At 34.7% G+C, this 14,897-nt stretch overlaps 4 protein-coding genes across 4 annotated transcripts; all 4 read left to right on the top strand.

Annotated features, from left to right (window-relative positions):
• LOC18597614 (probable sugar phosphate/phosphate translocator At5g05820) lies at positions 365 to 2,158 on the top strand. The gene is made up of 4 exons (XM_007026751.2): positions 365 to 919; positions 1,072 to 1,175; positions 1,282 to 1,510; positions 1,616 to 2,158. Exons 1-4 carry the CDS (start codon positions 479 to 481, stop codon positions 1,760 to 1,762), a joined length of 921 nt encoding a protein of 306 aa, XP_007026813.1. The 5' UTR covers positions 365 to 478; the 3' UTR covers positions 1,763 to 2,158.
• LOC18597613 (mitochondrial uncoupling protein 1) lies at positions 4,122 to 7,660 on the top strand. The gene is made up of 9 exons (XM_007026750.2): positions 4,122 to 4,455; positions 4,976 to 5,194; positions 5,296 to 5,374; positions 5,469 to 5,602; positions 5,695 to 5,793; positions 5,884 to 5,988; positions 6,449 to 6,523; positions 6,933 to 7,019; positions 7,345 to 7,660. Exons 1-9 carry the CDS (start codon positions 4,372 to 4,374, stop codon positions 7,378 to 7,380), a joined length of 918 nt encoding a protein of 305 aa, XP_007026812.2. The 5' UTR covers positions 4,122 to 4,371; the 3' UTR covers positions 7,381 to 7,660.
• On the top strand, positions 8,591 to 10,858 carry LOC18597612 (E3 ubiquitin-protein ligase Hakai). The gene is made up of 3 exons (XM_007026749.2): positions 8,591 to 8,904; positions 9,192 to 9,250; positions 9,484 to 10,858. Exons 1-3 carry the CDS (start codon positions 8,650 to 8,652, stop codon positions 10,634 to 10,636), a joined length of 1,467 nt encoding a protein of 488 aa, XP_007026811.2. The 5' UTR covers positions 8,591 to 8,649; the 3' UTR covers positions 10,637 to 10,858.
• Positions 11,717 to 13,138, top strand: LOC18597611 (60S ribosomal protein L21-1). The gene is made up of 2 exons (XM_007026748.2): positions 11,717 to 12,025; positions 12,683 to 13,138. Exons 1-2 carry the CDS (start codon positions 11,789 to 11,791, stop codon positions 12,938 to 12,940), a joined length of 495 nt encoding a protein of 164 aa, XP_007026810.2. The 5' UTR covers positions 11,717 to 11,788; the 3' UTR covers positions 12,941 to 13,138.

The raw sequence follows: 14,897 nt of genomic DNA, 5'->3' as shown, positions 1-14,897 counted from the left end.
CTGTAAGACCAGAAGTAGGAGGAAATGTCAGCTTTTATTTGCCTTGAAAGTTGAAACCCTTGCAGGGTGGGCGTGGAATTGGTGCTACTATATCAATACTACCAACATGACAGTTTTCAAAATTGAAAAATACCCGAAAAACTTTGACATGTACATGATCAGAAAATGTATCACGTTTACAATAGCTGAAGAAGCAGAATTCAGCTTTACAATAATCACTAGACAGCAACCCCGAAATCAAACATTTGATAACCATTAAATTAGCTGATGTAGGTCCTCTGTACCCGACATGAGAGTAGGTCCCACGAAAAATACCCTGTAGTAATATCCATGTAAGTGTCATGTCTCCTAATCCTGGCGCTCTTCTTCATTTCATACCGCTACGTCTCCTCTTCTTCTGGCTCTAGAGCTCGGGCCGCACTAGCATTCCAATCCTCAAAAGAAAGGAAAAGAAGAAAAACCCTCGAAGCCATTAGCTATGAAGACTGTGATTCCATGGACCACGGTCTGGATCGTGATCTCATGGTACAGTTCAAACATTGGCGTTCTTCTTCTAAACAAGTACTTGCTCAGCAACTACGGCTTCAAGTACCCAATTTTCTTGACCATGTGCCACATGCTTGCCTGCTCGTTGCTAAGCTACGTAGCCATAGCATGGATCAAGGTGGTTCCCATGCAAAGCATTGGTTCCAGGAAACAGTTTTTGAAGATCACGGGGTTGAGCTTGGTTTTCTGCTTCTCCGTGGTTCTTGGAAACGTCTCGTTACGGTACCTTCCGGTGTCGTTTAACCAGGCCATTGGTGCCACGACCCCATTTTTTACAGCAGTTTTCGCATATGTGATGAGCAAGAAGATGGAACGTTGGGTTACATACCTGACGCTGATCCCCGTGGTTGCAGGAGTCATCATTGCTAGTGGGGTAACAATTTCCTAGTTTTACTACATTATTATAGTATATGTTGAACTTCTTTGCTTAAGATACTAAATTCTTTGATATTGGTTTCCGTTCGACTCGAGAATGTATCATAATTTGTCAATACATTTTCACGTATATGTGTTTGTCTGCTGCAGGCTGAACCAAGTTTCCACCTTTTCGGATTTCTAATGTGTGTTTCAGCTACCGCTGCAAGGGCGTTGAAGTCAGTGCTTCAGGCTATTTTGCTGTCATCAGAGGAGTAAGCTTTTCTTCTCTTGATTCAATTGCAAAATTTTTCATCAGAAGTTAAAGCAATCAACGGATTATGGAAATATGTTTCCTAAATGATCGTAACTTCTTTCCAGGGAAAAGCTCAACTCAATGAATTTGCTGATGTACATGGCACCAATAGCAGTTGCCATATTGCTTCCTGCCACTTTGCTGATGGAGAGAAATGTGGTTGCCATAACTGTAGCTCTTGCCAGAAAAGATATCAAAATAGTTTACTACCTGTTTTTCAACTCTTCTCTTGCATATCTTGTGAACTTGACCAACTTTTTGGTCACTAAACACACGAGTGCCTTGACTCTCCAGGTATTCTCTGAGATAAGTTAGGGATATGGAATCAGATTTCCTTTAAAAAAAACATCTTTCTTTTTGCATGTCAGGGTAAGTTTTCAATGATTATGTTAATTCCAGGTTCTGGGAAATGCAAAAGGTGCTGTTGCTGTGGTGGTCTCTATTCTGATATTCAGGAACCCTATTTCCTTAATTGGGATGCTGGGCTACTCCCTAACTGTTTTTGGAGTTGTTCTATACAGTGAATCCAAGAAGGGAAACAAATGACCATCCTGTTAACATTATCAACAAACTGTTCATCTATTGTTTCAGCAGGGGCCTGATGCTTATGCCACAGATTCTGCCAATCATCTGTTTGTCTAGAAACTGAAAAGAGAAGAATTAGCTGTTTCAAGCTGTAGTTCCAATTTTCCTGGATTGATTTCCTCTTCATTCTTTACTTTGCATGCTACAGTTGGAGCTGGCTCAAATAAGTCTTCTGTTCCTTGTTAAAACTTTTGTATTAGTTGAGCACAGGTATAAATTCATAGAAATATTTCTTCATTGGTTCCCTTTCTGAAGAATTTCGGGAACAGTTTCTTTCTTTCAGTTTGATTTGTTGTTTCTTTTTCTTAAGTCATTAAGCTTGTTCAATTAGATGAAACATAAGGCATATTCTGTCAATCCACTAGCAGTTGCTTGCACCCTCCACTAGGGTTACTGCAATCCAGCTCTCTCTTTGTCCTAGTAAAATTACTTGGGAGAGCTTTGACAAGACTGTGGCATTGGCTAGTGCTTTTACTTTTACCAACATAAAAAAGGACTTGGGTTCCATCCTTTCCACCATGGAAATGGAACCTCCTACCACCAGCCAGCCTGATGGGCTCACAATTGCAGCAAGTGGTCCATGTGGAAAACCATATTCGTCCAGGCTTTACAACGAACCAGTGCCCTCTACTTCCTTTACCGGCTGCCATGCCAATCACAGAGCATATTTCTTGACAAAAATCACCACTTCCAGATTAGGTGGCCAAGTCAAAATGATGGGTCATGGGTGATTCCATCCAAATGGGCCAAATGGGAAGCACGATATCCACGACCAAGTTGACCAACTTTTCTTTCTTTTTTTTCGAGGAGGTTGAGGGCCCTCCTAACTCATATAGTAAGAGGTTTTCCTTCTGCATGAGAAAATAGAGAAAAGAAGTGACATATTTATACTATAAGGGAAGCTTACATTGTTAGGAATACGTGTGAGTATTGGATAGATTCGATTTTAAAATTTTAGAATTTGAATTAATTGATTTTTTTTTTAAATAACTAAAATCTATTGAAATATAATAAAAAATTTAAATTGATTTATTTCAATTTATATATATAATATATTAAAATACATATTATTAATGATTGGTTATTCAATCGATTTAGTTATAAATTTTAGATGTTGAAAATTGATTGAAATAATTGAAAATGAAAAATCAAACTAAATTAATTGAATTAAATCGATTTCGAATGATTGTTTCGATTTGCATCCATTAAATTATATGTTGAAACACAGAATTTGAAAATTAAAAAATGACTTCAAGGCGTGTATCAATGTTATTGTCGATTTTATTTGCCTCCAATGATACAAAAAGATACAAGCAGTGATAGTATGCAAAAGAGTTACAAATAATAAGCTTTTAGAATATAATGATATCTAGTGATTGATTATATTTTGTATCTATGAAATCAATTTATCCAGTATCCACTGATTATGGTAAGATTATCAAACTCCTATAAAAATTTTTTTTCAGCAAAACACTATAGAAGCAATCTAAAAAGAATTTAAATAAAGTAAAGAGAATGATTATAAATTGTTTATCTTTTTATTTTTTTTCGTAAAACTAAAGAATCCTCTTTCAAATAGATCTATCTACTATAAATGGGTAAAGGTATCAATATACTTTTAATAAGTAAATGTATCCATTTACTTTCAATGCATAAAAGTACTCCTCACTTGTGGGTAAAAATATCTATTTAGTAAGTAAAAGTATCAATTTACTTCTAATAGGTAAAATCTTCCACCCATTTATAATAAATAAACTTATTTATTCATTTTTGATTATTAATTATATTTTTTAAATAATAATAAATGTATCCATTATAATTGCAATGTCTGTTTTTTTTAAGTACAATTGTCAATTTTTTTAACAAACATAATTATTTATTTTTTAATATAATTATTCAAACAACTATAATTCTTAAGTAGTTATAATTGTTTAAAAAACATTTTTCTCTTTATTCTTTTATTATTATTATTGAAAATGTCTCTGTATGTCCATGAATAAAGTCAATTAAACTTCTTTTACATATTGCTTATGAAACATTATAAAGATTGTTTAAGGTGATAGATTAATAAGATAATACGTGAAATTAAGTAAACATGCCATCTCAAAAAAAAAAAAGAGTAAACATGCCAAAAAAACATGTTTATTAGTCTAAATAAGACAGCTCACTTTAATTAAATCTCATAATTAAGATACTTAAACCGGTTTTTCACATTCCGACCAACCGCGGCACATCTATTTAAAAAAGCCCACACTCGTGAATTCACTAACTTAACGAATAAAATTACGTGTCATTCTCTAATTGGTTCAAAATCAAAACTCTCAAACTGTGGTAACTGCAAACGTAAGCAGAGGAACTCAGAGTTGACAGGAAATTAGCGAGCCAAGGCCGACGTGACGAAGGAGGGAAGAAAGGCGGCAGACCAAATTGCGCAAGCCTCGTCATCACTTTTCCCGAGATTCCTTATTTCCTTCCCTAACTTCTCTCTCTCTTAGTATTAATCTGATTGATTTTCGATTCCTCTGTTAATATCCTTTGCATTTATTCTGAGAGAGAATTGTTTTTTGAAAATGGTGGCCGATCAAAAGGGAAAATCCGATATCTCCTTGGCCGGAACCTTCGCCAGCAGCGCCTTCGCTGCTTGCTTCGCTGAGGTATCAGAAAATTCACTAACTAACTCATATTCTTTTTTCTCGTTGTTGTGCTGCTTCTTCGCTTTGATCACGATTTTGTATTCTCGGTCTCTGGATATTTGCATCCTGTTCTTCGCTCTCGCTGTTTTCGGTTCTCTTGCGGTGACTTGAAATGTAGAAACAAACAAACACAAAAAAGAAATAGTAGTTTGATTGAAGATTTGATTGTAAATTTGTGTTCAAGATACGGTTTTTTGTGCGTGTGTGTGTTTGTCAGTACAAAGATTTGATAGTATGAACTGAAGTTCGCATTTTTGTGAAACAAATCTGTCATGTTAAGTCTCAAATTCAGCAATTTGGTTAATTCCTAACCATCGTCAACCGCTTAATTTGAATTTTTTTTTTTTTGATTTGATATATTATGAACTTCAAAAAAATTATGAAATTGTTTTACAAGTTGGATTGAGAAATCTTCTCGTGATTCGAATTGTTAGAAGAAATATTGTTGCTTTAATATGAAGTCAACTTGAATTCATTGCAGATATGCACCATTCCTTTGGACACTGCTAAAGTTAGGCTCCAGCTTCAGAAGAAAGCTGTTGGTGGAGATGCTGCAGCTTTACCAAAATACAGGGGTTTGTTAGGTACAGTTGGTACTATTGCTAGGGAAGAAGGTTTGGCAGCTCTCTGGAAAGGTGTTATACCCGGATTACATCGTCAGTGTCTTTTTGGTGGTTTGAGAATTGGGATGTATGAGCCTGTGGGTGTCGAATCTTCTTCTTACATAAATTGTATTGTGTATTTTATGTGCTTTTGTTTTCTTGTTGATGTAATCACAAATTATCTTGTAAATTCTCACAGGTTAAGAATTTTTATGTGGGAAAAGACCATGTCGGAGATGTTCCTTTGACGAAGAAAATACTTGCTGCCCTTACAACTGGTGAGGAATATGGAGGATGTGGCTGGGATTACTTGTTATTTCCGGCAAGTTTGTCCATGATAGGTGCTCTAACTTAGTTGTTTTTTTTGAACAGGTGCTCTAGGAATTACAGTGGCAAATCCAACTGATCTTGTGAAAGTTAGACTTCAGGCTGAAGGGAGATTACCCCCTGGTGTACCTAGGCGCTATTCTGGTGCACTTAATGCTTACTCCACTATTGCTAGACAGGTTAAATATCTAATCTGGGAAGAAAGAGATACTTTTCCAGGTTGTTCCTAGCTTTTGACTCTTCAGTTTGTATCTCGATTTTCCAACGTTAGGAAGGAGTTGCAGCTCTTTGGACCGGGCTTGGACCCAATATAGCACGGAATGCTATTATAAATGCTGCTGAACTTGCTAGCTATGATCAAGTAAAGCAGGTAAAGTAATAACAAAAGCTCATGGTTATTGCACCTTCTGTTTGAAAAGTACTGCTTTTTGCTTTTTCTAATGTCTATCTTTCAATGCAGACGATTTTGAAAATCCCTGGATTCACTGATAATGTTGTCACTCATCTCTTCGCTGGTCTTGGGGCAGGATTTTTTGCCGTCTGTATTGGTTCTCCTGTTGATGTGGTATGCCATCAAAGTTCACATTTTGACTCTTTTCTCCAATGTTTTGGTAGTATATCTTCTGTTGTCTGCTGGTCATAATGAAATTGGTATGCCATCGTATGAAGATGGGACCATGTAGAATGCACATGGTTAGAGGATTCCGTTCACTTTGTCTGTGCCAACTAAGTATGTTTAGCATTATTTATTGCTGTAAAATTTGCTCAGACTCTATTATGGGTGGCTTTTAATCTGTTTTTGCCATCATGTAATTATAAGTAATCCCATTTGAAGTTATACCTGTAATGTCTGCCTAGGTGAGAGCATTTTTGAATTAGGGTCTGTTTATCATTTTACCAAGTCAGTGCAACGCATTTGCGTCCCATTTGCTTTATCATCTGGTTGAATGTGCTATTATCCTATCTTTTGCAATTGCTGTAATATCAAGCAAATTTGATGGGTTTTACTTTTTTTCCCCCTGCAGGTTAAGTCAAGAATGATGGGAGATTCAACTTACAAGAACACACTTGATTGTTTCATCAAAACTTTTAAAAATGATGTATGTTTGCTTTCTTTGATCTTGTTTCTCCTTTTTCTATTATCTTGTCATAACTATGCCCTAGGCTCAGCTGTCTAATGACTTATAGGAATAATTATGCATGGAAATTGATTATTTTATGTCTTTAACTGCAAGATGGTTCCATTAGTTTTTCTCTTTTATCCTCTAAGCATCAAAGCTTCACGTACTTAAGCTGTTCACCTTCCTGTTTTTTTATGAGTTATAACTCCTTCTGATTCACTAGTTACATGATTTATTTATACAACAGAAAACATGGAAAAAAAAAATGTTACATACCTTTCTATGCTTGTATGTTAAAAAGTTTATTGCTACTTAAGAAGCTATTGGCTGCAGGTGAGAGTCTAAAATGGACAAGCATTTTACTTACAGCATTCATTATCATTTGCAGGGGCCTTTGGCTTTTTATAAGGGTTTCATCCCCAATTTTGGACGGCTAGGATCTTGGAACGTGATCATGTTTCTGACATTAGAACAGGTGAAGTTGCAAATATTTTTTTTCCACCTCTATTTGGTATTTGCTTTCCCTATTTGTAGGGTTAGCGTTTTTCATTTTCTCAACTTCCTCTCCCTCATGAAAGGTTCAGTTGACAGCTACTTGGCAGTGAGATTTGAGAATTTTCTTGTGTCAGCCTTTAGATAATTTTTCTCTTTGTTCATGAGCTATCTTTTCATTCTTGACCATAACAAGCTGATTATAGAACAAGGACTGCTAATCTGCTAGACTGTTTATAAACATGCTGCTTTATTTACTCATGGCTGGCTTGCTTATCCAAAATATTTCTTTCTTCATTCCTCAACAGGCTAAGAAATTTGTCCGAAATCTAGAATCATCCTGAGCTTAAAAGAGACGATTCATCCCACAGAGCAAGGCTTTCCAGTGGGACTGTCATTGAAGTTTTACAGAGAATAATAGAAATTTGTCTAATTCCCCTAAATATTTATGTCATTTTGCTAATCGAGACGAGTTCTTCCAGGGGAATCTTATGATGTTTCACAGAACTCAGAAACTTTGCAATAATTTTTATGGTCATTCTTAGGACTGCATTATCATTTGTCATCCCATTGATATATTGAAATTTGGAATTTGCCAATCACAATTTCTTTGCCTTGGTTGCTTTTTGAGTTGTGTTTTTACGTATGCTTTTGGGTCCTTGGGTCAACATTTGGGCCTTAACACCAAGAGGCAATACTTTAAGACATAACAAAGCTAATCACAAACTTTTTGTCAATCATATTTTTCCTCCATTGGACCTAGGCATTAGGGAAAACGAAAGGGTTAGATGATCTGCACATAATTGCTTCTTATTATGTGAGGTTATGACAATAATATGGTACCAAATTCCTTCATATGAGAAAAAGATAGGGTTAACAGGTTAGATTCTTCATGTTCAAAAAAAAAAAAAACATGTCAGATAGGGCATGTTTGGTTCATCGAAATGATCATTCAATTCTGATACTATTCTCGATGAATGGCAATTTTAATGGTTAGTTATTTTTTTTACCAACGAATGGTCATTTCGACCATCCCTTGTACTAATTATTCCACATGGAGAGGAATAGGTTAAAGGTGTTTTGAGACAAAAAAATCTTAATTGTCTCATGAAATTGTTATCATATAAATACAAAATCAAACCTAAAGCCTTTTTTTATTTCTTCCTCTCTCTCCTTTAAACCTTCACTGTCAACGTCCATCTCCGCCATTGCCATTATCCGCCGCTGATTGGCACTGCCAAACATGGTCGGATCTGGCCGCCTGGAGCGCTAGATTTCACTTTTTATTGAATAGTTAGAAAATTACATATTTTATTGAATAGTTTTTTAAAAAAAAAAACAAATTTCACATAAATTCTTTTAATTTGTAAACTTGTGCTCATTCTCTTTGGATTGTGTATTTTTCCTGTCCCTTATTCCAATTATAAACCGGCCCACAAAATAAAAAGTTTGAAAAGCCCAAGAAAAGAAGACAGGCCTTTATCCAGAAAGCCCAAGGTATCAGCCCGACCCGACTTGAAACCGCAATTTATCAAATTCGATCAGTCGAAAGTAGAAAAACTTTTCCATCCGGTTTTGATTTCGTGGGAAGAGCAGATTTAGTGGGAACAAAGATGCTTCAAATCCGACTAAGCAAGGGCCCGTCCGCGGACGCCGGCGGCTCCGTGAAGCCCTTGCCAGTGGAGACGGTAACGGTGGCCTGCCCCGACCACCTCGTTCTCGCCGACCTTCCCGTTGCCAAGAGCATTGGTGCCGCTACCTCCTCCTCGCTCGTTAAGACCGTCGGTCGTAGGTCCCGTCGTCAGCTCGGCGAGCGAGTCCACTTCTGCGTTCGCTGCGATTTTCCAATAGCGATCTACGGCCGCTTGGTACGTCTTAGTAACCGTTACTGCTTCTTTTGTTTATCTTTGAATTAAAATTAATTAATTTGTGAAAGAGTAGAGTAAGTAATTAATAGATAAGTTATGCCTAAATATTTGAAATTTTGTGATGTTAAAGATATCAGTTGGATTCGCTCTAAAGTTAAACGATTCAATTGGTAAGGACGTTTTGATTGTTGGCTAAGGGTTGCAATAATTATTGGTAGGAGTTCCTTTATATATTGGTATTTGATTCTGTTTTTGAATATGTGTGCGTGTGTTTTTCCTGGTTGCAGAGTCCTTGTGAGCATGCCTTCTGCCTGGATTGTGCAAGGAGTGATTCAATTTGCTATCTGTAAGTGATCATTTCTTGATTCTTTAATGCAAAGTGGTTGTGTTGAAGAATCGTGGGATTTAAGGGTTTTTACTAGGAACAAATCATTGAGATGTTTGTTTCCTTATACTCTTGTGATTGTTTGTTTTCTTGTGGAAGTCGGATTTTGGCTGATTCATGAACTAATCTTGATTCAGTTGAAACACAAGTAACTTGGCATTGACAAAAATAATGCTTTTTATGTTTTCACGCAGTTGTGATGAGCGTATACAGAAGATCCAGACAATCAAGATATTGGAGGGGATCCTCATCTGTGCAGCCCCTCATTGTCTTAAGTCTTTTCTGAAGAAGACTGAATTTGAATCTCATATCCATGAGAGCCATGCTGATCTTTTGCTGCCTAATGCAGAGAAGGAAGATGGTAAAGAATCAGAGGTTCTGAGTGCTAAACAACCTACAGGTTCAGATACTACTGTTCGAGGTCCTCCAAGGCCTGTCATTTCTCCTGGTTCAAATCCTCAGCTCTATGATACTGAAGAAAAAGCTCGACGGCAGCAGCCTAGAGAACAACTGCCTTCAAGGCCAATGATGCAGCCAAAGGGGGCACCGGCATTTGGTCAAGTTCAGAATCTTCCATCAGAGTCCCAACCAGACAATAACCTTCCCCCAGGCTTTGACAGGCCTGGCCCTCACAACCACTTCCAACAAGGCTTTGACAGGCAGGGCACCCCGCAACCAGAATCTAGCCAGTTTTCAGACAAGCAGCAGGGAGTTTTATCTGAAAACCAGTTTTCTGAATACCCGCCAATGCATTCCATGCAACCACCTAATTTTGTTATGCCAATGAATTCAAACCCTATGTTTGCTCCATATGGTGTTCCTCCATTTCCAACTGATGGAGCTCAACCATTTTATGGTGCTCCCTATGAGATGGCTCGGCCGAGTTCAGCACCAGATGTTGGTTCTGAGCAGGGGTCATTATTGGGTTTCCCACCAGGTCCAGTTGGGGGCATAAATTACCCAACAGGTTATCCTCAGCCCTGGAATGGCGGGCAACCTGGTGCACCATTTGAAGCTCCGCCAGGTGGCCACATGATGGGCGATGCTTTTGCCAATTATCAAGGTGATTATGGGCGAAATCCAGGAGGCTTACCAATGATTCCTCCCCCACCGTCAGCCAACAAAGGGATGGAAGCAGTGCAGGGTAGTAATTCCATGGACCCTAGGGATGGCAAAGGTATACTGGCACCACAGCCCATGCAAGTTCCACCACCACCTCCACCGCTTCCACATCATATGCCACAACTTAAACGAGGCAACTTCCACTCTGGTGATATGGGTCGTGATGGACAAGGTTTTGGGTGGCAGCATGAGAACCGTGATGGCTTTGGAGGTAGCCAGGACTAGAAATTGCTTGTTTTTGGGCGGTTAACGTGTGATCTTCTCTTCTTTGGGGGGTCTTTATTAAGCTGTGATGGGCTGTCCATCATTTCTTAATTTCTTAGCAGCATTCTACTCCCTTTGAAATGTGTTAGATTTAATTTGCAAAATCATGATTTGCGCCTATGTTCATCAATGGAAATTTTCTCGTTAAAATTCAAGTGTTAATAGAAATTTTCTTTGTAACAATGCAAGCTTCATGGTGCGCACATCACTCTGATCCTCGGGGCATCATGTTAAAGGGATTACTACAGGTCTGGTCTTTGAATTTTGATTTTAATAGTCACCTAATTCTCCCTGTTATGAAACATTATTGCCATAACGCTTAAATAAAATTTTAAATTATTTAAAAAAATTGTAAAATTTTTTTATTATGTTTAATCAAGTCATGTAATTTTTTATTTTCGATCAAATATGTTTTTTTAACTAATGATGAATTATTTGTCATTAATCAAAATATCATTAATTATTTTATGCAAAAGATGAAAAATATTATATAATTATATTATTATGTTAAATTAATATATCACATCATTATCAATAATGATATATTTACATATCACATTATCGTTAATTATAATATGTTAACATGTTACGTCAATATCATGCAGTATAAAAATCATACGATTATGTTATTATATCAAATTAGAATGTTATATCATCATCATCAATAGTAATATGTTAATATGTCATATTATTATTAATTATAATATATTAACATATCACGTCAAAACCATATAACATAGAAAAGATAAATAACATTTTGATTAAGTTATTTATTAATTATAAAGTTTATTTGATTTAAAATAAAAATATAAAAATTTATTTAGTTCAAAATAAAAATATAAGAGTTCGATTGAAGAAATAAAAGTATAAGGGTTTATGTGAACTTTTTAAAATAATTTAAGGGTTGTTTTGAGTATTATGCCAATATTATTAATACCAAATATTCAAAATTGTGTTAGAACCGGGCCTCGTCTAGCCCTTGAATCAACTCGGGCTTGCAACCCAAAGTCCAAACCCAAAACCCGGAAAAACCGAAAAACCGAAAGAAACTATACTATTAAAGGATTAGGGTTTTGCTCGTGGAGGGAGAGAGAAAACCTGAGAGAGTGAAGAATGCCAGCCGGTCACGGTCTCCGCGCTCGAACCAGGGATCTATTCGCCAGACCCTTCAGAAAGAAGGGTTACATTCCCCTGTCGACTTTCCTCAGGACTTACAAGACCGGTGACTATGTCGACATCAAGGTAAACGGCGCCGTTCACAAGGGTATGCCCCACAAGTTCTACCATGGCCGCACCGGTCGTGTCTGGAACGTCACCAAGCGCGCCATCGGCGTTGAAGTCAACAAGCAGGTATAGTTCAAATGGGCTTTTTTTCCCCTTTATTTCTGGGTTTTTGTTTCATTTTCTGGATGTATTATTTAAATTTGTATTTGGGCTTTGGTTTATTTTCTGTCTTGCTGTGAATCTGTGTTTGGTCTTATGTTTTCGGATGTTGATTATTGACATGTGGTATCTTGTATTGAAAAGAGTATATAGGTTCTGCTTCTGGTTATCCGATAGGGTTTGTTTCTTAGCTTATAGCATTCTGTTTGAAATTCGATTCTGACATGTTGTGTCTGCCATTTTAGAGTTAGATGGGCTTGCTTATATGATATGGTAATATGAACAAATTAGCCTGCCTTAGAGCGTTAGTGTAGCATTCCTTCTAGTTTTCATGACTCGTTGGGGCTGCTTTGTTGCCAAAAAAAATCTAAATTCACTATTGGGGATAAGTAAGATGAATTACAATTTTACATAATCATTATGATTGGATTGTTTGTATTGTAGCAGCATTTCAGGGTGTGGTCCTGTTAGTCTTTTGCCTTTACTCACTCTGGTAACTGGGGTTTTCCCGAAGTTGTTGCCCGATCGTTTAACCTTGTGCCTTACTTTCATGTAGTCTACATGCTTCATATAGTGGGGGTTGAAAATCTGTGCACTTTGTATGTAAATGTTTGTGGATATCAGGTGGGTAACAGGATTATCAGGAAGAGGATTCATGTCAGAGTGGAGCATGTTCAGCCTTCAAGGTGCACTGAGGAATTCAAGCTCAGGAAGGTGAAGAATGATCAACTTAAGGCCGAGGCTAAGGCAAAGGGTGAGGTCATTAGCACAAAGAGGCAGCCCGAGGGTCCTAAACCTGGTTTCATGGTGGAGGGTGCTACATTGGAAACTGTAACTCCCATCCCATATGATGTTGTTAATGATCTCAAGGGTGGTTACTAGATCTACTCTTTTTTTTGTGGTCTTGCTGTTTTGGTTTATTTGTGGCAAACATTTGAGGTGTACCTAACAATCTCACAATCCATTAACTGCTATGAACTTGGCAATGATACAGTTTATGACAGTAGTAGGATTGTTTCACCATCATCTATGAGTGGGAGATATTGGTTTTTTGGGAATCAACACATTCTACTTGGATTAGATTATGGAAGATAATGTTTTATCTTTTTATCATGATAAATTAGAATTATCAAGATTACTAGATATTACCATTGTTTCTTCATTGTTAGGTTAAGAACCAAAATCCTTAATATTTTTGTTGATTTATTTTTTTATTGGATAAAATAAATTCAAACCCAATTGACTTTTTAAATAAAAATTATATAGATTAGTTTATTATAAATTAAATATTTTAATATATTTTCAATGATTTCCTTTATTTAACTTCCATACTATAGGTTAAATGAAAACTGTAATTTTTTTTCTCTGGTACAAAAACATATGGTTTTGTTGGTGAACACTACAGTAAGTTTAAACTTACGGTAAGGTCAATTAATAAAAATTTTTATAAAATAATAAAAAAATCGGTATAGCAAGTTAACAGGTAAATAATATATTTAATTTTTAAATTTATCTATTTTAAGATAATAATGTAGATATTTTTTAAACTTATTTAGTTTATTTTAAGTTATTAAACTTTTAATTTTATTTAATTTTTATCATAAATTATAAAATATTATTATTTTAATATTAAAATTAAATTTAATTAATTTAATACAATAAAATTTATTTACGTTAACTCTTATATATTTATGTTAAGATTTTAAATCTAATTATTATACCTTCATAAGATTTTACGTCAATACTTACAACTTTACGACAAACCCTTCTAATAGTAACTTTAAACTATAATTATTATTATCTTTATTATTTTTTATTTAAAAATTAAAATTTATATATCATTAAACACTTTTAATCTGAAAATATAAATTTAAATATTTAATTTTCATTAAATTTTAATTATCTTTACTTAATTGACTTGTTACGTTAACTCTTACACACTTACATTAAGATTTTAAATTTAGTTATTCCATATTTACAAGTTTTTACATCAAATCTTATTATTTTACGTCAAAGCTTTTTCATATCAACTTTGAATTAGAATTATTTTTTCTTATTATTTTTTATTTAAAAATTAAAATTTACACATCGTTAAACACTTTTAATTCGAAAATATAAATTTAAATATTTATTTTGCATCAAATTGAAATTATTTTTACTTAATTGACTTGTTACGTTAATTCTTACAAACTTACGTTAAGATTTTAAATTTAGTTATTCCACCTTTACAAGTTTTTACGTTAATTCTCACTGTTTTACGTCAAGACTTTTTCATATCAATTTTGAATTATAATTATTTTTATTCTTATTATTGTTTATTTAAAAATTAAAATTTGCATATAGTTAAACACTTTTAATCTGAAAATATAAATTTAAATATTTATTTTTCATCAAATTGAAATTTTTTTTACTTAATTAACTTGTTACGTTAACTCTTACATATTTACGTTAAGATTTTAAATTTAGTTATTCCACCTTTACAAGTTTTTACGTCAATTCTTATTATTTTACGTTAAAACTTTTCCATATTAACTTTGAATTAGAATTATTTTTATCCTTATTATTTTTTATTTAAAAATTAAAATTTGCACATCGTTAAACACTTTTAATTCGAAAATATAAATTTAAATATTATTTTTCATTAAAATTAATTTTTTTACTTAATTAACTTATTACGTTAACTCTTTATACATTTATGTTAAGATTTTAAATTTAGTTATTCCACATTTACAAGTTTTATGTCAATTCTTACTGTTTTACATCAAAACTTTTTCATGTCAACTTTAAATTATAATTATTTTGATCTTTATTATCTTTTATTTAAAAAAATTAAAAATTA

This window comes from Theobroma cacao, chromosome 5, assembly GCF_000208745.1.
Source record: "Theobroma cacao cultivar B97-61/B2 chromosome 5, Criollo_cocoa_genome_V2, whole genome shotgun sequence".
NCBI classification, from domain to species: domain Eukaryota; kingdom Viridiplantae; phylum Streptophyta; class Magnoliopsida; order Malvales; family Malvaceae; genus Theobroma; species Theobroma cacao.
The sequence above is the reverse complement of the archived record's forward strand: the minus strand, read 5'-3'. Positions and strand labels throughout refer to the sequence as shown.

Excerpts from the sequence above, each read along its gene's own strand:
- LOC18597614 (XM_007026751.2), top strand. The coding sequence starts at position 479 with ATGAAGACTGTGATTCCATGGACCACGGTCTGGATCGTGATCTCATGG. Across the intron at positions 1,176-1,281 it reads ATTTTGCTGTCATCAGAGGA|GGAAAAGCTCAACTCAATGA; the intron begins GTAAGCTTTTCT and ends ACTTCTTTCCAG. Across the intron at positions 1,511-1,615 it reads CGAGTGCCTTGACTCTCCAG|GTTCTGGGAAATGCAAAAGG; the intron begins GTATTCTCTGAG and ends TGTTAATTCCAG.
- LOC18597613 (XM_007026750.2), top strand. The coding sequence starts at position 4,372 with ATGGTGGCCGATCAAAAGGGAAAATCCGATATCTCCTTGGCCGGAACC. Across the intron at positions 5,989-6,448 it reads TTGGTTCTCCTGTTGATGTG|GTTAAGTCAAGAATGATGGG; the intron begins GTATGCCATCAA and ends TTCCCCCTGCAG. Across the intron at positions 7,020-7,344 it reads TGTTTCTGACATTAGAACAG|GCTAAGAAATTTGTCCGAAA; the intron begins GTGAAGTTGCAA and ends ATTCCTCAACAG.
- LOC18597612 (XM_007026749.2), top strand. The coding sequence starts at position 8,650 with ATGCTTCAAATCCGACTAAGCAAGGGCCCGTCCGCGGACGCCGGCGGC. Across the intron at positions 8,905-9,191 it reads TAGCGATCTACGGCCGCTTG|AGTCCTTGTGAGCATGCCTT; the intron begins GTACGTCTTAGT and ends TCCTGGTTGCAG. Across the intron at positions 9,251-9,483 it reads AGTGATTCAATTTGCTATCT|TTGTGATGAGCGTATACAGA; the intron begins GTAAGTGATCAT and ends GTTTTCACGCAG.
- LOC18597611 (XM_007026748.2), top strand. The coding sequence starts at position 11,789 with ATGCCAGCCGGTCACGGTCTCCGCGCTCGAACCAGGGATCTATTCGCC. Across the intron at positions 12,026-12,682 it reads GCGTTGAAGTCAACAAGCAG|GTGGGTAACAGGATTATCAG; the intron begins GTATAGTTCAAA and ends TGTGGATATCAG.